This window comes from Trifolium pratense, linkage group LG5 (assembly GCF_020283565.1).
Source record: "Trifolium pratense cultivar HEN17-A07 linkage group LG5, ARS_RC_1.1, whole genome shotgun sequence".
Lineage (NCBI taxonomy): Eukaryota > Viridiplantae > Streptophyta > Magnoliopsida > Fabales > Fabaceae > Trifolium > Trifolium pratense.
The window spans coordinates 57,754,337-57,781,085 of record NC_060063.1 but is presented as its reverse complement, the minus strand read 5'-3'; the positions used below and the strand labels follow the sequence as shown (position 1 = coordinate 57,781,085).

At 34.0% G+C, this 26,749-nt stretch overlaps 3 protein-coding genes across 4 annotated transcripts; 1 reads left to right on the top strand and 2 right to left on the bottom strand.

Moving 5' to 3' along the window:
• Positions 1-635: 635 nt before the first annotated feature.
• Positions 636-6,568, bottom strand: LOC123883445 (ELMO domain-containing protein A-like). Of its 2 annotated transcripts, XM_045932249.1 has the most exons (10): positions 6,192-6,568; positions 5,057-5,094; positions 3,810-3,919; positions 3,235-3,303; positions 2,920-3,035; positions 2,768-2,822; positions 2,491-2,611; positions 2,164-2,211; positions 1,949-2,043; positions 636-1,236 (listed from the first exon to the last, which is right to left on the bottom strand). In XM_045932249.1, the coding sequence occupies exons 1-10, from the start codon at positions 6,233-6,235 to the stop codon at positions 1,135-1,137; spliced, it is 798 nt and encodes a 265-aa protein (XP_045788205.1). In that variant the 5' UTR covers positions 6,236-6,568; the 3' UTR covers positions 636-1,134. The 2 variants fall into 2 exon arrangements, with proteins under 2 accessions (XP_045788205.1, XP_045788206.1); XM_045932250.1 differs by lacking the exons at positions 5,057-5,094; positions 6,192-6,568 and adding an exon at positions 4,809-4,922.
• Positions 6,569-12,818: 6,250 nt separating this feature from the next.
• Positions 12,819-19,223, bottom strand: LOC123883444. The gene is made up of 12 exons (XM_045932247.1): positions 18,336-19,223; positions 17,217-17,277; positions 17,072-17,134; positions 16,711-16,774; positions 16,522-16,615; positions 16,146-16,229; positions 15,968-16,057; positions 15,847-15,874; positions 15,114-15,632; positions 14,963-15,024; positions 13,968-14,296; positions 12,819-13,383 (listed from the first exon to the last, which is right to left on the bottom strand). The coding sequence occupies exons 1-11, from the start codon at positions 19,068-19,070 to the stop codon at positions 14,222-14,224; spliced, it is 1,875 nt and encodes a 624-aa protein (XP_045788203.1). The 5' UTR covers positions 19,071-19,223; the 3' UTR covers positions 12,819-13,383; positions 13,968-14,221.
• A 289-nt stretch (positions 19,224-19,512) lies between these two features.
• LOC123883443 lies at positions 19,513-25,699 on the top strand. Its single transcript, XM_045932246.1, has 5 exons — positions 19,513-20,014; positions 21,361-21,813; positions 24,485-24,577; positions 24,879-25,018; positions 25,120-25,699. The coding sequence occupies exons 1-5, from the start codon at positions 19,643-19,645 to the stop codon at positions 25,565-25,567; spliced, it is 1,506 nt and encodes a 501-aa protein (XP_045788202.1). The 5' UTR covers positions 19,513-19,642; the 3' UTR covers positions 25,568-25,699.
• Positions 25,700-26,749: the final 1,050 nt, after the last annotated feature.

The following is a 26,749-nucleotide window of genomic DNA, read 5'->3' as shown; positions in this document are numbered from 1 at the left end:
TCCTTACCAAAAAAAAAAAAAACAATAAGCCACTAGGTATGTTCTAGTAGTGAGAAATTTAAGTAGTACTCATAAGGATTATATAGCATTAATTTATGGATAAAAGTACTGTATGTATCATGCCCATCGGTGCATAATTTTGTCTCTTTCATCAAAAACTAATTTAACTAAAATAAAATTATGGTCTCTACGAGGTTAGTTCAGTTGCCAGAGACATTGTATTATATATGCAAGGGCCGGGGTTCAAACCCCGGACATTCCACTAAGCTATTCGAAAAAAATACCACAAGACCTAGTTGACTAGATAAATTTTTGTTAGGCTGAACATCATCAAATGAGTTCAAACCCAACAAGACCCTAACTGTGTGAGAATCTTAAGGTGTAGTCGTTCAAAAGGGAAAAAAAAAAAAGAAAGCATAGACCTTCTCACATTGCATTATCTTCAAGCACACTTGCACCGCAACCATGAAGCAGCCAACACTAATATTAGTGTGACAAGCATGATTGGTTCCAAGTTCCAACATCCCATGAGTATCATGCATAGCAATACAAATGGGACATTATTTTTTTATACTATATACCACAACTATACAAAATAATATTATAGAGAAACAAATATGCAGGCACTGAATCAATTCCTCAAACAAATATATTCAGTATTTTATGATCTGATAAAAAAAATTCAGTATATTTACTCAAACAAATATGCAATCCTTCAGAAACATTTAAGGAAGATTCGGTCACCTCGTACCTGGCCCAAATACAACTGCAAGCTGCATTTACCCGGTAATGAACATGGGAAAAACAGGCAAAAGAGACAACCCACAATTCCTTAGAAATCTAACACCAAGCAATTTTACATTTAAGACACTCTCCTGGCATTATGTGTGCCAATAATATCATCCTCCAACTAGACTAAAAGCTTATCTACTGCATCTCAAACCTCGCTGACATATCATCCCAACGCCATTTTAATGGAAGCAACAAGTAATTCCTTCGGAAGAAATCGCCTCCTTGGGAATTGTTATTTTAAGCTCTCATTAGTGTTAAAAGTTGACTCAGTAATCAAACATACTGTAGTCTGTGAGAATTTTTAAGCTCACATTAGTGTTAAAAGTTTTTTTGGACTGATATCTATCGTGAAAGTAGTTTGTATGAGGGTAAATCTTCAAGCCGCAATACTTCTTCTTGAAGAAGCTCTTTCTCTAGCTCACGCCGTGTAGATTTCATCACCGTCTGCCAGAACATTATTAATAGTTATATTAGCAACAACAGCCGTTAGCAATCTATAACTAAGAAGTAAAGGTCAGCTGCTAAGAAACATGATCACCTCCAACTCCAACACAATCACTCATCTCTCAATTTTAACATTGATAAATATTGTTTCTCCATTAAAATGTATTTTTAGTTCCTATTTATGGCACTCTTATTTAATTTGATTCCTATTCATGAAAAGCATCCAATTTAATTCCTATACATACAATTATTTTAACTGTTGTCCTTATCCTCACATCTATTGCCCTCGAACACTGAGATTGGCATAGCGCTTTATTTCTAACTTCAAATTTTAAAACCTCTTTAGCCTTCCAATATTATCTTCCCTCCATATCAAGGGATGCATGTGTTTCTAATTTCATTTTTTTTGCGTGCTTTCTCTTTCGCCCTTCCTTTTTAGTTTTTAACAAACTTATTTGAGTTTAAAAGGCAAGTGTCATCGGCGTAAATCAGTTCTTGTCGTGTCAGAATATCAGTTTTAACTTTAAAGATGCAATTATAAGAGTGTGTTGACATGGCAAAATAGTGATTTCTAAGCAGATTTTAATGTAAAACTGATTTATATCAACAGTGCATTTACTTTCAACTCAACTTGCATCATACCCTTGGTTAAATTTGGTTGAGCCATAATATCTTCCCCTATTTATACAAACTGAGAATAAGGGATACTTACATTAAAATCCATGTATGAGGCACGCATAGAAAGCCATTGGTGATCCATCAGCTTAAAAGCTATGCAGTAGAGAAGATCAAAAGCTGATTCATTTTCTGCCAGACAAACATGGATAGCTTTAGTTACTTAAAGTTGCAAGCTAACACTATAATATTGTATTTTTCAATATGACAAAATCCCACAAAAAAAAAACTTGGGAATGGCGTTCAGGCTACCTTCAAGAAATTTTAGGAAAGTTGCTCCCACCAGTGTGCGTGGCTTGACTGTAAATGCAAAGGACATATTGTGAAGAACATGTTGCTGATTCAATATATAACATGTTATCATGAATGTCTGTATATATAAAATTGAAAGGACACCCTAAATTTAAAGCAGTTTCATGATTTCAGCTATCTAGCCCTCAGCAAAATTAACATAATGATAAAAAAACAAAATGCTCATATAGGCAGTAACTCTCTATCAAAAAAAATAAAAATATAGGCAGTAACACAATGATAAAGACTGAGAATAAAGAAATTAGAATATCAGGAAAAGCAACAAACCTGCTTCAATATCAAGCATCTGCACCAGCATGAATGTTATGTTAACACCAGCAACAGCGAATGGATATTCCCACACAGAACGATCTCCTTCCCGCTTCCATAAAAGGTCCTGGAATGATTTCTACAAAATATAAAGTAAAGTTTTATGATGTAGATACATGAATGGCAACTGATTGGATCTAAAGTTGATTAGAAATTAAACCAATATATACATTTACAAAGACAATAAATACGAGTTTTTCAGATAAGAGTGAACAAACAAACAAATATATCATACCGGGAAATTCCTAGCAAAGAACAGAAAATTCTCCAAAGAAATAAAACCACCACCCCTGACAAACACATAGAATTTAAAATCATTAGCAATAGTTAATTAAGATGAACACAAGATCTGGCAGTGAAAAAAGAAAGGGCAATATCTATCTATACCTAAAATCTGTTGATGGATCCTTCCCTTGCCAGCCCATTTCCTTCCACTGCTCTGATATCAAGCCACGCAGTTCTTCTTCAGGAAATGCAACATTCCATAAAGCCCTAAGGGCCTCCTAAAATATAATATGTAAAAGTAAATTACAGTTTCAGGACATCCAAGATTGCACATAGAGTAATAATAATGGGAAGAACATAAAGGTTATGAGTACATGGGTTAAAATCTTTGTTGTACATCATGACTGTTGCCACTTGCCACATTGTTTATAAACTTTATATAGAGCATAGACCAAAAAATATTAATAGAAATGATACCTGGTGCTCAATAACAGAACTATCATATGGAACATCTATTCGTCTCTGGAGCCTCTGCAAGCATTCCTCCTAAGGATTGGAAATTCAACATTATGGGAATTTTTGTGGCAAAATTACAATCAGCAATATATAAACGAAAAAATAATAAGAAAGTGCTCCCGAATTTCATGATATAAAGGGTGTTCAAGCATATTGGCACCACTAAGCATATAATTGATTAGAAATTGGCAGTCAAAATTCTTTCCAGCAACTATATTTTCTTACAAGTTGCAACCCGCAAACTATATACATGATATGAGATACAAACAAGAAAAGGAGCACATAAGCAGAACTACAATTGAGATTTATTTTTCGTTATTTGGTAAGAAGAACTACATTGCAAAATGTTCCTTGTATTCAGCGTAGACAAAGTTGTTTTTATAAAGGTGAAGCATTCTTACTCCATATCACATGCTCAACAAAATATCGGTTTTCTTTTAGTTTTTCTGGAAGATGCATAGAGCATAATAGTTTCTAGAATTAGAAATACTCAAAACATAAATTAAAAGCTTGTTGAGTAAGTATAAAAATCTTACCTGGGCTAGAGTTAAATCAAAAAAGCTAGAAGCATCACTATCTCTTCTCTGTGCACAGACACAAGACAGACCTCTACCAAGCCATGCTGCTGATCCTGCAACAGCCTCAGCTGTAATGAAACAGAATTGCCCATAAATGAAGACTCTTAAGAACTTTTATGCTAAAAATTTCATCCTAAGTTGATTGACATGGAAGATTTGTTTCAGTTAGTATTTATTTCATTGTTAGCACACAATCATCTTTGTACTTCAATGTCTCGCGTAAAAACAGAAGCATTCATCTTATCTTATTTGAAGAAAAACAGACATTTCAATTGCATGTATTTATCATTTTCTTCGCTAGAGTTGATGTGGAGGGAAAACTGAATTGCAAAGGCAGGAACAAACTAGAATGGACATTATGCATATAACAAAAAGGCGAAACTACATAATACATGTTGAAAGTGAAATAAGAATGTGCTAGGATACCGGGTTTAGGCCTAGGCCCAATAAAGAAGCTGAGTATGAATGTTAGAGGAGAATTGCTTATGTGGATGTTAGTGTGGATAGGCAACCGTATACAGAGTAGGGAACATGCATGTTTGGTATCACGGTGGCTTGACAGAATCACAGTACTGTGAGCTGCCGTGATTTTGCTAAAGTAACCAGGCTTATGTTTGTTTTCACGGTGGAATACCGTACTACGCACATTTGCGTATGTTTGATCTCCCACCGCCAAACCAAACAGGTTAAAAGTGTAGCTTTTGCAAAATCACGGAAACCAGAGTGATTCTGGCATACCTGCCGTGATACTAAACATGCATGGAAAAAGTATCAATCTAATACAGGTGAGCTCTATATGATAACAGTTTGCATAATTTACATCTTCATTTCAATCAAATCATAAAAAACAACAATTGAACAGAATTTCATGAACACCAGATCTACGGGGATAAAAAAGTAAAAAAAAATAAAAAATAAAAATGAAAATAATAAGATAAATAAAATTAATTAACGAACCAATGCAACTTAGAATATCGCCAATCATCAGATCACAAAACTAAAATAAAGCAAAAAAATAAAAAGTAATAAAAATAAAAATAATATAATATGGTTTATGAATTATGATGAATCTGTTATAGATAGAGGACAAGTACAAAGTACAACTAGATATAGAGAGAGAGAAAGTGAAGAAAAAAAAAGTTACGAAAAAGACGAAGGAAAAAACAAAAGGAGAAAATTGGAATAAAAAAAATAATAATAATAACCAGAATTTGAATTGCAGGTTTCTCCATGCGGATTCGTTGAGTAATCAGTCAATTTAGTCCCTAAACTATCACTCTCTCACCAACTTGGTCCCTAAATTATTAAAACCAACTAAAAAGTCCCTAAACTATATTCACATCCTTCAATTTAGTCCCTAAACTATTAAAACCAACTAAAAGGTCCCTAAACTATATTCACATCCTTCAATTTAGTCCCTCGGTTAACTTTTCCGTTAAGAGACTGTTAGTAGTCCATAAACTATAAAAAATACTTCAATTTAGTCCCTAAACTATCTTTAAAAACAACAAAATAATAACAATACTGCTAAATCATTACTGCTAAATCAAATTCATTTTTAACATAATTCATTACTGCTAAATCATCCTTTGTCTCGTTCACTACCTAGTAACAACTAACAACTAACAACACAAATTCGTTCACTACCTAGTAACAACACAAATTCATTACTGCTAAACCAAATGAAACATTACTGCTAAATCAACAAAAACCAAAAAACAAACTTAACCATAATTTAAACCATAAACCATAATCTTCATTACATAAATCAACTAAACCATAATCCATCAAATTCATTACATAAGTCAACAAATCCATTATCCATCAAAAGAACTAACTAAATCACAATCCATAGTTAACTAAAGAACAATATTAATCGTAAACCATAATTTCATTACTAGAAAACTAGCATGCATCATTACAAAAAACCAAATATTATAAGCAACAATCAAACAAAAGCACTAAGTAGAAGGTCCTTCATTGCGTGATCCTCGGCTTAATCCTGGAGTTGGCATGAAAAACGTACCTTAAAACAACGACGACAACCGGAATTAGAGCGTATAGGTGGCGCTAGGGTTTTCAGATTGAGATGATTTGAGAGAGTTGATCGAGAAGAGAGATATAAGCGTAAAAGTAGCTTTTGGATTTTAGGATTTTAAAGAACAGTTAAAGGAAAATATAACGGAGGACTAAATTGATGGATGGAAAATAGTTTAGGGACTAAATTGAAGGATGTGAATATAGTTTAGGGACCTTTTAGTTGGTTTTAATAGTTTAGGGACTAAGTTGGTGAGAGAGTGATAGTTTAGGGACTAAATTAACTGATTACTCGGATTCGTTCTTCTAACAGCAACGAATGAAGCACCTCTATCATCCATTTTCATCTTCTTCTTCTTCTTCAATAATATCTACTAATACTACTACTATTACTATGACATCATCGTCATAGTAAAATCTCGCCGGAGAAGTTCGGATAGGAAATTGATCGGAAAGTGGCGCGAGAAATGGAGAAGAATGAGTAGTAATAATTGGTTAAGAGAAGAATTTGGAAGTGATGAAGAGAAGAATTAGGGTTTGATTGAGATCTAAGAGGAAGAAGAAGAAGATGACGGTTATATACAGTTACGATTGTAGAGACGGAGAGAAAAATCTGTGTGACTGACTCAGCTGCTGAGAGTTATGGTGTTGCAGTTTTTGTTATCATAAGAATTTATTGCAAAATCTCTAGATTTGGTATCTTAATTTTGGTTTAAATATGTAATCAGTCCCTGCAGTTACACCAACTTTTGATATTAGTCCTTGTAGTTTTTTTTGTTAGCTTTTGATCCTTGCAGTTTGAAAGCATTTTAGTTTTAGTCCCTCTGTTACTCAAAACGTTAAAAATTGGAAGCAATTAACGGAGTGCCACGTGGCCCAATCAATATAAGCCACGTGGCCCAGTAAAAAGCATCACTTTTTAAAAAAACAAGTGAAGGTTTTTTAAATGAAAAATTTAGTAAAAAAACAACAACAAAAGTTCATCTCCCTCCTGCTCAACAACACCGGTGATGGTTTTGATTTTTTCAGTTTGAGCACTCAAAGTTGAATAAATGTTGATCTCATTCACATGAAGAAGATGGATCAAGAAGACACAAAATTGTGTTTTATGTATGAAAATCCCTAAAAATATTACTAATTTTTTTGCAAGCAGGAAACGACTATGACTTCCGCCGGCATGACAGAACCTCTCTAAACCCACTGCAAACCCAGTCAATTATAAATATCCACTGTCCTAAATCGAAGCAAATTTGGACGAAGAGAGGCGTGTGTAGGTTGAAGAAGTGGTCGGAATTGGGGACAAAGCTATATTCACTGTCCTAAATCTTATCTTTATTTCCATCAACAACAACCAACTTCATCTTCTTCATCAACCACACAACCACCACCACGAACACAACCACCACGTGATTATCTGGAAAGCGATTGTGAAACCCACGATTTTGTAAACGCGATTTGTGAACAAACGTGATTATGTGATGAGAAAATGTGATTATGACTGCATCTTGTAAACCCTAGTCATCCTGTTCTGCGAGTGAAGCATCACTGTTCTGCGTTTGATTCTTCCTGGCTAATTCCCTGGGTTTAATTAACCTCTTCTGCATTTTTAATTTTTAATAATAATAATAATAATAATAATACTGATAATAAAATAATAAAAATGGTAAAAGTATTAATAAAAAAGTGATGCTTTTTACTGTGCCACGTGGCTTATATTGATTGGGCCACGTGGCACTCCGTTAATTGCTTCCAATTTTTTAACGTTTTGAGTAACAGAGGGACTAAAACCAAAATGCTTTCAAACTGCAAGGACCAAAAGCTAACAAAGAAAACTACAAGGACTAATATCAAAAGTTGGTGTAACTGCAGGGACTAATTACATATTTAAGCCCTTAATTTTTATATACTAAAAATAGTAACGTGATATGAGGTCCGTCTGATGTAAGAATTTAAGATTTAAGATAAATAATTTTGATAGTCTAAAAATTAATAAATATTATTTGTCAATTTATTAAAATTATTCATAACATGTGTATTGAAATCATCTTGTGAAATTGTACAAAATCATAAATTTTTTATGAAAGATGTTAAACAGTACCTCGGAGAGTCGGAGTATTAGTTAAATATATTAATATAGAAATTTTATCTTGAAAATTGTGTATTCAATGCATTAAAAATATAAAAATGTTATCTTATGATCGTTAATTTTATTTTTTATTTTCTTTTTAGAGTATGTTTAACAAGTATTCCGAGACACTGTTTAGCATGACCCAAATTTCAATCATCATTTTAAAATGGTGATATCGCTACTTTTCTATGGACAATTTTCTATGGACAAAAATACGACATTCATATTCTACTTTTTTCTATATATGATTTTCGAAACGTGTAAAAATATTTAAAAGTGGCACAAATACATACTCCCTCCGTGACACTATACATGCAAAAGACCCTATTTTAGGTTCATTGCTTTATTAATATATTTGGTATATAATATAGATCAAATACATTAATATATATTGTGAAAATATATATTGACTATTGAGTATATTGTAAACTGCTCCTACGAGATAAGATCACTGCAAGACGAGAGATATGATCCATATCTCCGACTTTGAACTACCGAGGGACTTTATCCTTTGTCTTGCAGGAAAAAACATTCTCTCGTCATATCAATGCATAATTTGAATCACTAATATTTTTAGTTTTTTTTCATGAAAAATTATAAAAATTTAATAATGTGAAAATATTCATCGAGACAAATCAAACAAGATCTTATTTGTTAATATTTGTCTTTATACATTAATAAAAAAATACGGTCAAAATAAATGTCAACAGTCAACGTGAATAAAGACAATTGTTTTAGGACGGAGGTACTCCGAGGTAGTACCTTTCTTCTTATTTGAATGCTTTTTTCCTACCTTCTTTTTTGAGAATAAAGACATGGGTTGCGAAAGGTTATAGTTACTTTGTTCCTTACCTTAAATATTCTAATTTTGTACTATAAAATGAGTATGAAATTTATATTTCTGACGTCCACATTCTCATGAATAAATTTCACAACCATGAAACAAAGACTTCTTCTCCCTATGTACATTGCTTTTAGTGTGAGCAACAAATGACTTTGACTACTTTTATTGCACGAATGACTTCAAACTTAAATTGTGGCATGTTAATATTTAAAGAGAGACTCCAAATATCATGGATCTTGCTTTGATGATGGTAAGATCGAGTGTGGTTGTATTTTGAGAGGTAATGAAGAAGAATAGTAGTTGGGAGTAAAACAAATGTGCGGATGTTTTAGCTAATATTAGGTGCTCTATGAGAATTGAGAGTAATTTTTGTGATTCTTGTCCTAGTGCGTTTAGTAGCTTGTTAATTACTCGCTGATATGATCATGAGATAACTACCCATAGATTAGTAATTGCGTAATTTTTTTTCTTTGGACTTAGGCATCATAGTGGTGGAAATTGGATTAGTGGTTTTGTATATCTTAGTGATTGTAGTGTTTTAGTGGCAGAGTTGTGGGAAGTGATGAAATGTTTGAAATATGCTCGGTAGAATTGGATATGGACTCTATAGAGGTTGTTAAAGTGGTTAAATTTGGTATGATGAGAAGTATCATGAGATGTTCTTAAGTGAAACAAACATGATGGGTAGTGGATCTAATTGAGTGAGAGGTGAAAGTTTTGTACATGTATAGAAAGAAAAATACGTGCATATTATTTAGCTAATATGGATAGCATGTTAGATTATAATGTCACTTTTTATAATGTCACTTTTTATAGCATGTTTCTAACTCAAAATTGAGTCCCCAACGAGCGCCTAGCACGTAACTCGTGCAGGCAAGGTGCATCGAGAAACAAACTGTTGTGCCAAGAGCCTATCGCTATATACTCATCTCCAATTTTCTTATTTTGAAACATATACTTGATCTTGTGTCATCTTTAATTCTTTATCATTCAATTTAGCTTAGTAAGAAACAATTAATTGAGAAAGAAAAATGTATATAAAGATAGGGGTGAAGAAAACTCATAAGTCACTACTATAAAGACATGCAAATTGAAAGACAAGCAAAGTTTAAAGTACAAAACAAGGATGGTCGAATATGAGCTGATTGAAATAGACAAGAATGAACCACTTCATGGATATGAGAAATTATACCAATAGGAGAAAATTAAATTTCACCATCAATTTAATCAACCGATTTAAGGTCAAGAAAATTTAGGTTTGGTGTCACTAATTATGCCTTTGAGCTTATTTGTACTAGAGTCATGCTTTATCTATTGTACAAATAAGATAAGATTAAATAAGTAATTATTTAGACCAAACATGCTTTATCTAGTCATATATAAAATGGTTTTGTCCAAAAAAGTGTCGTATAATTAACATGGTTAATTAAGAAGATGTTGACTATGTAACTCTTTTTGAGGACCCTTCAATCTACGTTAACAATTTCAAGACACATGGCACCTAAAATCAAAGTTAAGTGTATGTGGCCTAAATTGATATATTGAGAGAAAAAGAAGAAAAATATCCACATCACCCTTTTTGTTCTCATACCTTAAAATAATAACATATATAGTCATATTAGGATGTTAACATCTCTCCATTTCTTAAATGAAGAGCTCTATATATTTGGCAGGACCGTCATAGATTATTTGAAGAAAGACTCTTCGAATATTAAAAATGGTTTCTAATAAAAAAAATACGAAAAAAAATTATTTATTTAAATTATAAATAACATAAAAAATAATAATTATAATAATATCATAAAGAGACATCATAATCAAATGAAAAAATATATAATATGAAAAAAATGAAGAATGAGAAAGCAAATGTGTAGGCATATATATGGTTGGTGCTCCATGATAAAGGGTGTCCAACCTTCAGCTAATATTGCTAGTGAAAATGTGGTACATGCTTTAACACTTTGTTCAATGATTTTTCTTTTTGAAGACTTTCTTATCTTCTGTCACAATTGGATATGTTGGAAAGATAGCCCTTTGTGGTCACACATGTGATGTGAGTTCCACAAACTTAATGATCTTTACCTTACCTTCATAAGTGGTAGAATTAATAATTTAACATGTTAGAAGTCTCTTGACCAGAGATATATGATAATTATAGTATTTATAAGTGTCCTGCAAATCTCAACTCTCAAGCTAACTTTTGTGGTTAAGTATTATAGACCTCTCAAATTTTAATATGGTATCAGAGCCTATCCTATATCCATTTGTTGTTTGTCGTGGAGACATCCTATAATTGGGCAACCCGTTGTTGTTGATTCCACGTTCCAGCTTGTTCAGTCCTGGACGTGTGGGGGTGTTATAACATTTATAAGTGTAGTGCAAACCTCAACTCTCAAGCTATCTTTTGTGGTTGAGTATAAACCTATCAAATTCTAATATAACAGACATTGATGCTTTTTGTAAAAAAAAAAAAACAAAAACAGACATTGATGCAATCATTGTTGTTAGTATGAACGTGTATTGTAATGATTAATTAATGAAATGGTCAAAATAGGGACGGATCCAGGAATCTATAAAATGGGGAGCCGAAATAATGAAATAATAAAAATTAAATAAATCATAATAATTATAATAGTACTTAAATATGCTTAATAAAAAATAAAAAATACATTACATTGTTTATCTAAATTGTACACTATATTGTTCTATATTATAAAATTCATCAACAACTGAACCGTATTAATTAGTTTGAAATTCATTTTCTATCTTATTTCTCAACCTATTTTTCACAATCTTCGTATAGCAAGAAAATAAATTTTCACTTATAGCAAACAATCAGAATTAACTTAATTGAATTTGGACTTTTTTTTGGGTGAAGAATTAAATTTGGACTTTAATAGTGTATAATATATATTATCAAAATATTTTAAAGTAATTTGTTACGATTACTATATTGTGGGTGCATGTTTTGCACCAAACGGTTGTTACTAATCTTTTACCACATCTCTCAAATATCAATTTATGTAATATGTATCAATAACAAGTATATTATGAAGAAAAAAAATATGACAAGAGGCGGGGGCCTCAGCCCCTACTTGCCCCCCCTTATGTCCGTCCCTAAAAATTAATGAATTGTTTGTTTTGCTCTTACAAACATATCAATATATATGAATTTTGCTCTAATATATCGTACCATATTTAGCTTAAAAGATAACACTGGAGCTATATTATGGAAAATAATTTTGCCTACACTCCATTTAAATTATTTAGTTATATGGTTATTACTCGGATTATGCTGCAATATGCATGTGTTTTGTAAATTAATTAGGTGGACATTAAAAACAGGGGTGGCCACACATCCACATTTGCATTCACATGGAATGTTGCCAAACACTCAATTCGGTGGAAAGTGAACGCATGCATGGAGTTTTAATTAATTCACAAATATTTGACGAGTCAATTCATTCTCAACAAAAATAAAGTTTAATTTAAACTAATTTCTGATAATTTTATATTAAGAATAAACTAGTCATCGATTTATTATAATAGTAGAAAGATTAATTGGTCTTCATTATAAAAATATCAAGAACTAAATTTAATTTTAATATAATGGTTTATTAAAGAAATAGTTTATTCTCAATGCGTTGACTTTTTATATTTTCATAAATTAATCACAAAAATTTATTATTTACGGTGATTATAGAGTATCTCATGGACACTGTTTAACATTTCTCTATAAATAAATAAAGTTGTATCGTCAAAAAATGAGGTAGGGAAAAAACAGGAGTTAAGAAAAGAAAGAAAAAAAAACACCTCTTTCGCTTCTTGACATATGATCTGATTTTGTAATACCAATAGTAAACTCTAACATGACTATTTCACCTGGAAGTCACCTTTAGGTTTAAATATTTTTGTATGATTGATGAGATTTTTAACATAATAATATTTGCAAAGGTTGTTAGTTTTCAAAGGGTAGTGCATAGTTTATTCCACAACAATAACATGCCTTATATAGGCAAGTAGCATACACAACAATACAAGCCAAGCCCAACCCTGGCAGCTAACACAATGCCTAGTACAATGCTTAAACATTGTCTAAACTACTGATGCAAACACAATGCTTAAGCATCTACATACCCTCCCTTAAATTGAACATACAACACAAACACAAATGTTCAATTTAGACTACAAAACTACTAATATCTACGACTCCTAAGCCTTCCCTCAATTTGCATAAAGATTCTAGCTTCGGTGGCTTAGTGAAGATGTCTGCTAGCTGATCATTACTTCTACAGTACACAAGTTCAATTGTTCCATCCTTAGTGAGCTCTCTAAGGTAGTGAAACCGCGTACATCTTCCATGCATGATAAGGTTCTTAGAAAGCTTGATGGAGGAAGCTATTATCACAGATCACAGTGTATCCTGATAGCTTCAGCTTCAAGTAACTCAACACATTCTTCAACCATATTCCTTGACAAGCATAAGAAACAGCAGATGCATTCCTTGACCAGTTGTGCTTTTCCTGTCATATAAATTTCCTGTATAATCAGAATCACACCATCCCTTAAGACACATATCAGTGTTGGAATTTGCCTTGTACATGCTCCCAAAACTCAGACTTTGGCCTCGCCAGGCCAGAAAATTCTCGCCAGGCCATATTAAAACACTTTTACCTCGCCAGGCCAGATTGACTTAACTACAGTTATACAGATCTCAGTTGACCTATCCATAAGCATTCCGACCAAACATAAAATAAAATAAAATAATGACCTAAGTAGTTGATGTTAAAACTGATTGTGTGCTTCTAAAGTGTATATTTGCACCAAAGCCAATAGCTAGCCATTGTATGTCTATATATCAGATTCTTTAGGCCTTTGAATAACTTGATAATATGATGTGTGGAACTAAACTGAAGTTGATTGGAAAAAAGAAAAAAGAAAAAAAGGGTTTTTCCCATTGTGCTTCTTTGATTATTAATGGTATGCATCTTAGACATATAGACATAAAGTGACATTCTCCCCAGCTATGTAATTTTACAGACAAGTCCAATAAGTCAAAAGACATACAGGAAGAAAAAGTTAAAAACACTGTTTCACATTATCATACCTTTCTGATATGCCTCTTTATATCTGACATCAGTTGCAACCTGCACTCTTCTATCAATTTTGCAGCGAATATACATTTTCAGAATTAATAATAACTTCCTTCAATCCAACTAACTCCTCGAATTTTCTTTTGACCTCCTGTCATTTTATCCCTCAATTTCTTCGCATCATCCCACCTCCCATCACCAGCATATATATTGGAAAGCATAACCTTGTAAACATTGTCAGAAGGATCGCTTTTAAAAATCTGCTGAGCTACAGTTTCTGCCAACTTGGAATTTCCATAAAAATCACAGCATGATAATAAGGCTCCCAATATGGCCTTGTCTCCTGTAATTGAATGAAGGCAAGCATTAGCATTTACATTGTTAAGAAATAAGAGCTGTTTTTTACTATATACTTTTACAGCGAATTAAATTCAGAGCCACAACAATTAAAATCATAATGTCAATTTTGCTGAAAACTAAAATCAAATTAAATTTAGCAAGCAAACCATCTTCAAATAACAACAGAATCAACTACAGGACCATTTTTGTCAGGTGAAATTAGTGGAGTTGTCAAAATTATTGTTGGAGAAAACTCAGTCTCGCATTGACCAGAGATAGAGTCTAAATAGAGCTATAACGCCAGTAAATCCACACTTTACAAGTCAATTTTGTGATTATGAGTTGAACTTAAAACTTAAAATGGTTATCCAAGGGGTGTATTGTGAAAAATCTTCCCCGGTTCTTGAAATCTCAAAAACAAAATGAAATCATTTTAAAATAGTTTTTTGAATCAAACATAATAAAATAATAATGGACATTTTAATTCACTTGAGGATAATTTCATTTTCTTTTTTTCATGCTATTTAATTAGAGTTTCTCATCGCAATTCCAAATAAGGAATAATAACTCTAGTATTCAGAATTGAATCTATAGATAGTATTTGGTTAGACAAAATATAATACTTATAATTGCGTGAAAAATTGAAATAGAAGTGACAGCAAGACGTTACCTCTGGGGCACGAAATCCCTTTGTTCCAACACAAGGACCCTCTCTTTTATGTTTTCCATCCCCTGTATAACACTAGCAGTTAGTAAGTTAAACAGTTAAAGGTAGCAATACCAGTCCTCAGATCTCAGAAGTACTGAACTTAGAATCACACCTTTGCTTCTAAATGATCCCACAGCAACCCTAGATGAATGTATAGGCATCGGTGTAAGATGAAGTGTCCTGCCATCTGACTTGCTTGAAGGAGCAGTAACCCTTTTCCTCTGAGAAGTAGGACTTTTAATTGAACTACTGTTTGCACATTGCATAGAATTCTGCACGAGGCTGATAAGCTCCTTTCTTCCTCGGAAAGGTATCGGTTCTCGGAGCCTATCAGCAGAAGCAGTCTTAGTACTAGTAATATCTTTGGCAGAGGTTATTCCTGAGCCATCTGCTCCTGGTGCTCTACGTAAAATCGCAACAGCCTTATCAGGACAATTTTTCAGATGACCAGCATTATTAGCCTTTGGCTTCATATGCCTATTAATTTCAGAATATTTCCTATGATCTGTCAATTCCCTTTTATTGGATGTTAGAGATATGGTTCCTCCAAGATTCTTGTCTTGAACTACCTGGGAAGGACCAGAAGGCAGAGGAATATTATTGGATGCATCAACGCTTGGCTTTGATTTACCTGACCAGATGAACAAATTATATAATGAATCTATGATGATCACATTTCATAAAACTTAGCAAAGTGAACCAAGATTAATTGAAGGAAATTAATATGATGCATGTAAAAGCAAGAAAAATGTGTTTCTTTTGTTCTGGGAGGTGATTATGTGGGCTTATTGCATGAGATTAATATATAACAGACTAGCCAAATAGGTCAAAATTATGAGGCTTACTTCCGATATTGTACTTCTGCTTTAAATCCTGTAAAGAAATACCACAATACAGCAAATTATATTTGGAAATAATCGCAGTCAAAACTTATGTAAGAAGCTGCAGCGAGAGAAGCAACCTAACCATGGCAAGGTTGAAGTCAATAAGGTAGCCTTTCTTAAGCTTTCGAGAGAAAAGGAAGTTTCCAGGTTTGACATCTCGGTGAACGACTCCCTATAATAGAGTTTGAACTTCTCAAACAATTGTGTATGTTATTATATCTTGAAGTCAAAGTCACAGAATATGCAAAGGGGAAAACTACCTCTCTGTGCAAGCACGCAAGTGCCTTGAACATGCAAAACGCATACCACTGTAGCTCACTGATATCAATTTCTTTTTTCAAAACCTACACATTGTGGTATTTTCATGACACACTTATATTAAAATCAAGAATAGTTATAAGGTAAATCCATTTCCCACAAAAATCAATTCCTTTTTTCCAGAAACTAAAGATTGAGAAGCTAAAATTAGTTACATAAAAAATGAAGTCCGGAAAAGGATGGGTATTATGAGCAAAAAAGCATTATATTAAAAGAGGCTAAAAGGGAAATACATTTTCGGAGGTTGATTCATTGATTAAATCAAAATGTTGAAAGCTATGAAACCAAAAACAGTTATTTTTTCTCATGAAGGATTACCTCAGGTCTGTCATGCTCAAAATGTTCTAAAACAAAGCATTCACTGTTGCCACTTTTCAACGAACCTTCAAACTTTATAATAAAGCTTTTACCCCTGAATCATAAAAAAAATTGAAGGAATTAGCATCACAGCAGCATTGTAGCTTAAAAATATAAAAAATATAGGAGCAGCATAAGTCAAATACTTACCCAAAACGCTCAAGCATATTCCGCTCATTATTTACATGGTTTTTATGAGCATTACTATGAGGACCTGTAAAATTACATGTATAAATGAAGCATCAATATTATAATCAATTACACAATCTATATATTAAATTCGTAGTATAAGAATGGTTACAAAAAAACAATTGTTTCCATTTTATATTGTAAGTTGGAAACAGGACGCAAGTAAAAACTGAATTCTTGATGACAAATAAGTAGTTTCACTTTCCAGTGTGATGCAAATAACACACACTTGACCCTATATTCCTATCCTTTTTCTTAGCATAACACCTCATATCATGAATAGTAGTACGTACACATTCGACATGAAAGACAGGTGGCTTACATTTTATAGCAAGTCTTTTTCCATCAGTTGTTCTTTGGGCACGGTAAACAATGCCATAACCACCTAAAGAAATATTAACACAATTTTAATAGGGAATTTTTATCAGTACAGTAGTTGATGAGAAACATAGTCCTAATATTAATACCTGAACCTTCTTCTTCCTCTATTATAAAAGATTCAAAAGATGGAAATGTTTTTTTCTCCACCTGAGTCAACAAAATAACCAAAATAGATAACATCACATGTATAATACATCTCAAGCAGATAGTCAAAATGATGGAAAGAAAGCTATAAGTTATATCAAATCAAATCTGTTCATAGAAAGCACTCAATTTCAGAATTAATAATAACTTCCTTCAATCCAACTAACTCCTCGAATTTTCTTTTGACCTCCTGTCATTTTATCCCTCAATTTCTTCGCATCATCCCACCTCCCATCACCAGCATATATATTGGAAAGCATAACCTTGTAAACATTGTCAGAAGGATTGCTTTTAAAAATCTGCTGAGCTACAGTTTCTGCCAACTTGGAATTTCCATAAAAATCACAGCATGATAATAAGGCTCCCAATATGGCCTTGTCTACTGGTTCTGGTAAGGACTGAGTGAGATTGTAGGCCTCTTCTAATCCCCCAGCACTGCCAAGAAGCTTCACCATGTAAACATAGTGCTCAGGTCTAGCTTTGATGTTGAATTCCTCTTTCATTCTCCGGAAAATCTTTCGGCCATCTTTAACCAAGCCAGCATGACAACAAGCACAAAGTAGAGCAGAAAATGTTGCTTCATCAGGTACCAATCCTCTCTCCATTATCTCATCAAGCATCGCGAAAGCCTCCGAAGCACATCCGTACAAGCCAAGAGCCAAAATTACTGAATTATAAGAAATTATATTGCGTTCTGGCATTATCTTAAACACACGAGTTCCCAAGTGCAGGAAACCACACTTGGAATACATATCTATGAGAGCAGAGGAAACCTTGACATCCGATTCCAGTCCATGCCGAAGAACATAACCATGTACCTCACATCCTGGTACTACAATTGCCGTCTGAGCTATAGAAGCCAGCACAGTGGCAATCAAAACAGAATCCGGCTTCTTGCTCTCCATGTTTATTTTCCTGAAATAGAGCAACACTTTCTGATGCTCCCCACACTGAGAATACCCAGCTATTAGAGCAGACCATGTAACCAAATCAGGATTGAAAATGCTACAAAAGACTCTATATGCTGAATCCATGCACTTACATCTCGAGTACATACTCACCAGTAAACTACCTACATGAGAATCATAATCAAGCCCACTCTTTTGACTCAAACCATGTAATCCTTGGCCAATGCTCAGCAAGCTAGAATCCGCAATACCCACAAGCACACCAGCCAATGTAAACCCATCAGGCTTCTTCCCAGAATGTCTCATTGAGCTAAACATTTGAATCCCTATATCCCACATACCAGAACACACATAAGCAGAAATCAAAGAATTCCACAAAACTAAATCCGGTTCAGCAATCCCATTGAACACTCTACAAGCTTCATTAACAAAGCCAAGTTTTGAATAAGCACTGACAAGTGCACTACAACAAATAGGGTTCATTCCCAATCCTGCAGACACAGAACTTCCATGAACAAGTCTTAGCATACGAAAATCAAAGTTATCAGAGCATGCACGTATAACACAAGCGTAAGTGTAATTATCAGGCCTTATGTCAGCCTGAAGCATGGTTCTAAAAAGAGAGATTGCATTCCGAAATCTTTGAGTCTTTGCAAAAGCTCGAATCATCGAATTCCAAACGTAGACAGTTCGAATGGAAGTTTTGTCGAACACATGGTATGCATAGTTAATGTGTTTGTTAAATTCATAAAGTCTAATGATTTGAGTTGCATAAAAAGGGTCTTGTGAGAAATGAGTCGTCTTCAAAAGGTAAGCATGTAACTGCTTCACCCGCAAGAGGGACTTGCAAACGTTGAATTGTGAGTGAAGAGAACGCCTCACTGGCATCTCTATGAGTTGCTGTCGGTTGTTTAGAAACTGAAGAGAGTCCGTAGATTAGAAGTAAACTTATGTTTTTGTATTTAGGTGCAGTATACTTAACATGTTTTATTTACAATTTTGCCACAGCTCCCTATTTTCCACGGATTATGATAAGCTAGAAGCTATAAGTTCATAAACTATTTTAAAATAGTTTATGAAAAATAAATTATAAGCTCTTTCTAAAAAGACTATTACCAATCAAGTCTTTTAGCTTATAAGACATAACACATAAATTCTAAAAAGACTATTACCAAACAACTCTTTCTAAAAAGACTATTACCAAACAAGTCTTTTAGCTTATAAGACATAACACATAATTTCTAAAAAGACTATTACCAAACAAGTCTTTTAGCTTATAAGACATAACACATAAATTATAAGCTAGCTTTTTTGGCTCGCAAAACGGACCCTTATTACTCAAAATAACTGCCTCTCACAAGGAATACAAGCCTTAGCCAGTTAAGCACTTTCTCCATTTCCCTGCAAAAACCCGAAACTGATATTGTGTTTTCAATTTCATCCAAATTCCAAACACAAACATGAAAACCTCATCATTCTCTCTAACCAAAACCTTAACCACACACCACCTTAGCTTCCACCACACACTCTCTTCTATCAACAATTCATTTTCCTTTCTTTCTCTCTCCCCACCCCTCCCAAAACCATCTTCCACACCAAAAATCACTGCTCAGAAACCCAATCACAACAACAATGGCAGTGTGAGAGTGAAGGGAAAAAAGGAGAATGTTTGGAGTGTTGACAATGACCTTGCAAAAGTGGGTTCTTCTCAGAAAGAGAAGAAGGAAAGAGGAAGGAAGAAAATGGTTAAGAGGAATAAGGGTAAGAAGGGTGGTAGAGTTATTATTACTGGGGCTATGTTGATGGAAGTTGAAACTGTTCTTCAGACTCAGGTAACGTTTTTGTTTGTTTTTTTTCATCTGGGTTTGTTTTAAATTGATGTAATTTATGTAAAGTTTTTGTCTTTTGGTTTTTTTTTTGGGTAGAGAATTAAGAGGGTCATTCATTGGGGTTGATTGTTTAGGAGTAGTTTTTATGATGAAAAATTGAACCTTTATTATCTGAAATTGTATTTAAATTTGTGAATTGAATGTGAATGTACATGAGTGCTGGGATTTTGTTAACAATAAAAGAAACAAATGACCGAAAACAGTTTCGGTCTAACTAAAGGGGTTAGTCTCCCATAACATGTTGAAATGAGGTTCAAATTTTTCGTAGGAGGATTCCCTCATTTTGGGTTAGAATGCCTCAAATGGGATTACCTTCCGTGGAGGGAGTGTGTGGAAAAAAAATATAGGTATATAGTTGTGCAGATGGAATCATGAAAAATGCTTGTTGTCATATTCTTATGCCTTCTGAGTAAGCCTACTGGTTTAAAGTGGTGGATATTGTGCTAAGTGGATATTCATTGCCTCATTGGTCATTTGTTTTGTTGCTAAGTAAAACTTAGGGTGAGGGGACGGTATGCTAGTGACTAGGGTAAGTTGAAGAATACTTTAAGGCAGGGGAGACCTTAGGGCAAACCAGCAACTAGGGCCTAGTCTAAGGCAGGGGTGACCTTAGGGCTCAAAGAGCACTTACAAAGTTATTTACATTTACCTCCCAACAAGGGCACTATTGAGGCTCGAACTCGGGACCTCTTGGTCATTTGATTTCATGTAGCTTATAGGGATTACTTTCTCTACTCTCTCTTTGTATTCATATTTTTTGTTTTACTTTGACCAGAAACGGCAACCTTTTATAGAATAGTTAGTTGAAGACGCTGAAATTGATAAAGTTGGTTTAAAGTGAGTGTGTTTGGATTTATAGAAAGTTTGCTTCAAATGACTCCAGTTGTGGAAGTAACGGAATGCGAACTAGGCCATGATCATTTGGTACAAAATGTTGTCAAATTGCGCCGTTCTAGCACTTTTGCGAAGCGGAATTTAAACAAACTGTTATTTTCCGTGATCTGTGATTGGCAACACTGAACAAGAGTCTATGTATTGTACATTAGTTTGAGAACTCTTACATTCGAAAGTAAATGATGTATATAAGACTCGGGTAGTTTCTTCCATTTTCTAAACTATCTTTTTGGCAGAAAGTCTTGTGAAAATGAAAAAGAACAAATCCATCTATTATTATTGTTTTCTTTCTACTTGTTTTGTATGCATGTGTTACTGGTATCTGCAATAAACTGTAGAAATGATTAGTTCAAATTGCGATGAACATTATACTGATAGAACGAACACTCTTTCAGGAACCGGTAATAAAACCTGCATGGAATACATTTGCTAGCAGTCTCAGCGGAATTTGGAAAGGTGTAGGTGCTGTGTTTTCTCCCATCACAGCTGAAATGGAGCCAATGGAAATAAGTGTCAGAAATGAAAACCTTTATGATTGCTATACTCTTTCTCGTATAGAGGCAGTGCCAGCAGGGCCGTCACTTTCAGGTGAACGTACATCTCAAGTCCAAAGAAAGGTTAACTGGGTGACTTTGAATCCGTATGGTGAAATGCCACAACATGTTGAAGGCAACGACATAGCTAAGAATGGTTCCGGTGATCTTAATGCTCCGAAACTCAGGCCGCAAAAATCCGGTGAAAAGATAACAAATCGTGTTTTGCCTACATTTGAATCCTTTGACTTTAAAAAAAATGACGTGATGGAAGAAGATCTCATGGGCTGTGAACCAGGACTTGTTTACTTTGAAGTAAGTATATGCTATAAGTTTTTCCTAACATATTTATCTTGTAGTTTTCTGTTAGGAACCCAAGAATCTAATTGAAAAGACAGAACAGTTTTAATGAAAGAATGAGAGAGAGAGAGAGAGAGAGAGAGAGAGCCTGTTTTCTATCGTGTGGATATGTATACAGGGTGTTTTTCTTGAGTTGTTTTTCTAACTGAAAAAGTGGTCACAGAAAGTTCTTCTAAACCCAGTGTTGTCAATTGCAGATAGAGGAAAATAGCAGTTTCTTTAAATTTCACTATGATGTATTGCTATATCTCAGCTATTTGACTTCACTTTTTACTAAAGAGCATATTGCAGAAAAATAGCGTTTTGTTCAAATTTTGCAACGCTATAGCGCCACTAATAGTGTAAATTTGATGTAGGAGGATTTCTTCTGTATTTTATTATTTTAGTTATATTTAGTTTTATTATATTTTAGATTGATTCCTTATTTTTATATTTCACCTAGGTTAGTTATTTTTATATTTTAGGTAGATTTGTAATTTTTATTTAGCTAGGTTTGTTATTTTTATTTTTACAATCTTTTAGGAGATTTGTTAATTTTATTTTTCACTCCTATTTAAGCTAAATTATTGTAGCCTTAAAGGCAGTTTTTTTGATTCAATAAAATTATTCGAGTTTTATCTCAATTTTCGGTGGACTCCGAAACCCTATCTTAACAAGTTTGTGCTTGCGGCTTGTCTTTATCAATTAGGTTTAGCGTTTTGCTTTTCCTTCACGCTTCCGTACTGCGTCAGTTGGTATCAGAGCAGGTTTCTCCTGTTCTTTTCTAACGTGATCAGATGGGAGATCAACCGGTGACGAAAGCAGAGTTTTACGGTGCCATGACGGCTTTAACCGCGGCCATCACAGCTCTGACAACACAGGTGACAACGTTATCCAACAACAACCGAAACTACAACAGCAATAGAAACAGTAACAACAACAGAAACGGCGACAACAACCGCAACAACCCATCTACTAATGACTCGAGTTCTGAGGATGAGGAAGTTGTGTCCGAAAAGGGAGGTGAAGAGAATCCAACTAGGATAAAAAAAATTGTCTTGTGCAAGTCTGGCGATCCACAACTTGATGTCGACCTACCTGTGGCGGCTCCGTTTAGGCCAGATGTATTTGTGCGAAATCCGGCAACAACCTCACCGCCACTAGAACCTCCGGACACTAGGATGCAGGCGGCGACTTCCATCTCAGCAAAACCTTCGCATCACAGCCGTCACATTGAACTCAAGGATTTGCTTATAGATCGGGTTCAATTCGGATTTTACCTTAAATCTTATAGTTTAGGCACTAGCTCAAACATGTTAACTGAGTTGGGTCAAATACCCTTTTGTGATAAATTTCAAATTCTGTGTTCTATCTTTGAGCAATGGAACCCCGGTGGTTATTTGGATGTGTTGACACGAGACAGGTCCTCTCACTTAATTCAATGGGATCCAGGAGGGTGGTCTCTTGTTCATTGGAGGAGTCAACCTGCAAAGGAAGCTCTTTATCAAGATGAGAACTCGGGGTCGAGTTCTTTTGAGGTAGAGGAGTCTGATGTAGGAGGATTTCTTCTGTATTTTATTATTTTAGTTATATTTAGTTTTATTATATTTTAGGTTGATTCCTTATTTTTATATTTCACCTAGGTTAGTTATTTTTATATTTTAGGTAGATTTGTAATTTTTATTTAGCTAGGTTTGTTATTTTTATTTTTACAATCTTTTAGGAGATTTGTTAATTTTATTTTTCACTCCTATTTAAGCTAAATTATTGTAGCCTTAAAGGCAGTTTTTTTGATTCAATAAAATTATTCGAGTTTTATCTCAATTTTCGGTGGACTCCGAAACCCTATCTTAACAAGTTTGTGCTTGCGGCTTGTCTTTATCAATTAGGTTTAGCGTTTTGCTTTTCCTTCACGCTTCCGTACTGCGTCAAAATTCTTATTTTTGCATGTCGCCGAGACGTTTGGCTATTTTTGCTATAGTTAGATAAATGGTCTGCATTTTTGGTAACAGCCATAAAGGCCATTGCATTGTTACATTAGACTTGTTAATGAAATTCATAGGTATTAAATGACCGATAGTTGGGATAGTTGGTTTTGTTTGGCTCATCTTCATCAACTATTTCGAGACGTTTTTTATACGTAGTGGTTTTCATTTAAGAGAATATACCTAAATTTTAATGAGAGTGATCATTTGTGTTAGAATCCAATCTTGTTTACTGGGCGCAGATGGGTAATTGGTCAAGAAAGTAACCCATGGGACTAAGATTGGGAAGGTGTACTCACATGCAAAAGAAAGAAGAGTGTTTAATGAAAATAAGCTGACCTGGCAGCATTAGTGGAAGGAAGTGTGAAACCGTTTCTTTTAGAGAAGGGCTGATAAATAGAGGGAGTGACCTAGTAAGAAAGTATCTTTGAGAATATTGAAGTTGTAATAGAATGGAGAGTCACCACTCTCTAGGGGCCTCGCCCTGTGGAAGATAAAGTTTTCTCTTATGTAAATTTCTCATTTCTCACATAATATTAATTTCTGGTTCCTAACAATTTGCTCTCTAGTATCCAAGTGACCAGCATAAACTATCATTGGCCGTTTCTCTCTATTTTTGCCTTTTGTGTTATTTATAAATAACTATATTTGATAAATTGCAGGATGGTTCTTATTCTAGGGGTCCTATGGATATTTCAGTGGGTAAGGATGATGATTCAAAGTACTTTATCACACCAACTTTCAAGTTTGAACAAGTAAGTCGGGCATGCTAGTTACAAAATATCAGATTTATTGATCTTTCCCTTTGAATCACTAGCACAGACATGAACACGATACTGACACTGGTAATCACTTAAGAAAATGAAGGCCGCTGAATATGCATTCAATACGAAGTGTCAGTGCTACTTGGTGTCAGTTAGCGCCATAGATCATGCATTTGTTATTTTAAAACATCCCCCTCACAGTTTTATTACCACAACAGAATATATATCTTAGATTAATTTTTCACCAATAAGAGTTGCAATAATTTTTGTTTTATGAATTATCTTTTTCCAGTGCTTGGTTAAAGGCTGCCACAAAAGGATCCGCATTGTCCATACTATAGAATTCGTAAATGGTGGTACAGAAATACAAATAATGAGAGTTGCTGTATATGAAGAAGAATGGGTTGGTCCTACTTGTGTCGATGACCAGAGGTATTAGCGTCTTATTTAAAGCAGAAAATATTTATGCTGTTCTTCTATTTTCATTTCTCCCTTGATTTCAATAAAATAACTATTGCCTTTTGCATTTAAAGTGGCGATATGGAGTTCGATTTAAAGCCATTTTCTCAAAGAAAAAGAACCAAGCCATCAGAGTTGGCTGGGTCATGGAAAGTCTTTGAAATCAGCGCTACGCCTGTGTACAGTGAGGAGACTAATGTGGAAGAAGGAGGCGATGCTGCTCCATATGTCTACCTTTGTACAGAAACTCTGAAGAAGAGAAGCTCGCCTGAGAGTACCAACTACTTCGGCGAGGAGGAGAGTCTTGACATGCAGGATATGACCGTGCTATGGCTTCCCGGAGGTGTGACATGCTATGTTGATATCAATAATGATGGTATTCTTTGTATTGGAGTTGGTTGGTACTCCGACGAAGGACTCAATCTTGTGATGGAAAGAGATTATGGGTTGGATGGAAAACTTAAAGATGTAAGATGGAAATCAGAGGTGAAGAGAAGGTGGTCTAATCCACCTAATGTATAAATTATGATGATTTAACAGCTTGTAAATTGTTTAGTATGATCAATATTACAAAGAGTATTTAATACTATACGTATTCACAAGTACAATGATGTTCAGAAGTTGATGCATGTATAAAATTTTGTTGTTTTTAGATTGTGACTTTTTTTGGAGATTTATGGCCTATAGTTCTTTAATTGGTTTGGAGTTTTTAGTGTTTTGCCGAATAAAATTATCTCGCATGCTCTTCAATTTTGTGGTGCATATTTATTTGGGAAATCTGCTCGTATTGGTTTCAATGTGGTTTGGGAACTTTTTGTTGGGTTGGTAAGGAAAGAAATAATTGTTTTTTCAATGATGAGAATGATGTTTTATCTCCGGACTCCGTGTATCTTTTATACCCTGAATTTTCAATTTTATCCTTGTAAAAACTTCGGTTTATAGAAATCGAATATTTTTTTTGCCTTGAAAACAAATTTCGGTTTCTAAAATCCAAAATTTACTCTGAATTTGCACTGGAAAAAATTTGGTTTCTGCGAATCGAATTTTTTTGCAAGGGCAAAATTGGAATATTGGGGATATAAAAGAATCACGGGGGGTCGGAAGAGAAACCATCGATGAGAATTTGTCAAAGGGTCAATTGACTACTGACAAGATTAAAGTAACAACTTGGTGGTGGTTAAAGGTGAGAAAAAAAGTCACTTGTTTCTTATGGTGGTTAAATCCATACTTGTGCTATATTTCATTTTTGGCTTAATTACATTTTTAATTCCTTATCTTTATTTCAGGTATTAAGTTGATTTCTTATTTTTTAAAAGTTTTAAATTGGTCCCTTATCTTTTTTGCATGTTTCAAGTTGGTCACTCCGGTCAATTGTTTCACTATTAACGTTAAATTTGGACACGTGTCATCTTTCCAAGTGTGGTTTCTGTTTGCCACGTGTCCATATTTAGATAAGGACCAAAAGTGCAATTAGGCCTTCATTTTTACTATATTTTGGCTTATTAAAAAAACAAAATTATTACCACTTATTATTTTGATAATTTTTGCTGATACTTTATTTTGTCTTAAGCTTTGAAAAAATGGCTTAGTCGAGGTATTTGGATACTAGAGTGCAATCTGTTTGGATTCAGATCAGTATGCTACCGTTTGAAAGTTGAAACAAGCTCAGACTTAAAAAAAAAATCATATAGTAAATGGAATTAT

What these genes read in the sequence shown, in the direction of transcription:
- LOC123883443 (XM_045932246.1), top strand. Translation starts at nt 19,643, where the DNA reads ATGAAAACCTCATCATTCTCTCTAACCAAAACCTTAACCACACACCAC. An exon ending in CAGGACTTGTTTACTTTGAA is followed by an intron (nt 21,814 to 24,484) that starts GTAAGTATATGC and finishes GATAAATTGCAG; the next exon opens with GATGGTTCTTATTCTAGGGG. An exon ending in ACTTGTGTCGATGACCAGAG is followed by an intron (nt 25,019 to 25,119) that starts GTATTAGCGTCT and finishes TTGCATTTAAAG; the next exon opens with TGGCGATATGGAGTTCGATT.
- LOC123883444 (XM_045932247.1), bottom strand. Translation starts at nt 19,070, where the DNA reads ATGCCAGTGAGGCGTTCTCTTCACTCACAATTCAACGTTTGCAAGTCC. An exon ending in AATATGCTTGAGCGTTTTGG is followed by an intron (nt 16,616 to 16,710) that starts GTAAGTATTTGA and finishes TTTATGATTCAG; the next exon opens with GGGTAAAAGCTTTATTATAA. An exon ending in GCAGAAGTACAATATCGGAA is followed by an intron (nt 15,633 to 15,846) that starts GTAAGCCTCATA and finishes TCATCTGGTCAG; the next exon opens with GTAAATCAAAGCCAAGCGTT.
- LOC123883445 (XM_045932249.1), bottom strand. Translation starts at nt 6,235, where the DNA reads ATGAAAATGGATGATAGAGGTGCTTCATTCGTTGCTGTTAGAAG. An exon ending in TTGATTTAACTCTAGCCCAG is followed by an intron (nt 3,304 to 3,809) that starts GTAAGATTTTTA and finishes TCCAATCCTTAG; the next exon opens with GAGGAATGCTTGCAGAGGCT. An exon ending in GATGCTTGATATTGAAGCAG is followed by an intron (nt 2,212 to 2,490) that starts GTTTGTTGCTTT and finishes TTGCATTTACAG; the next exon opens with TCAAGCCACGCACACTGGTG.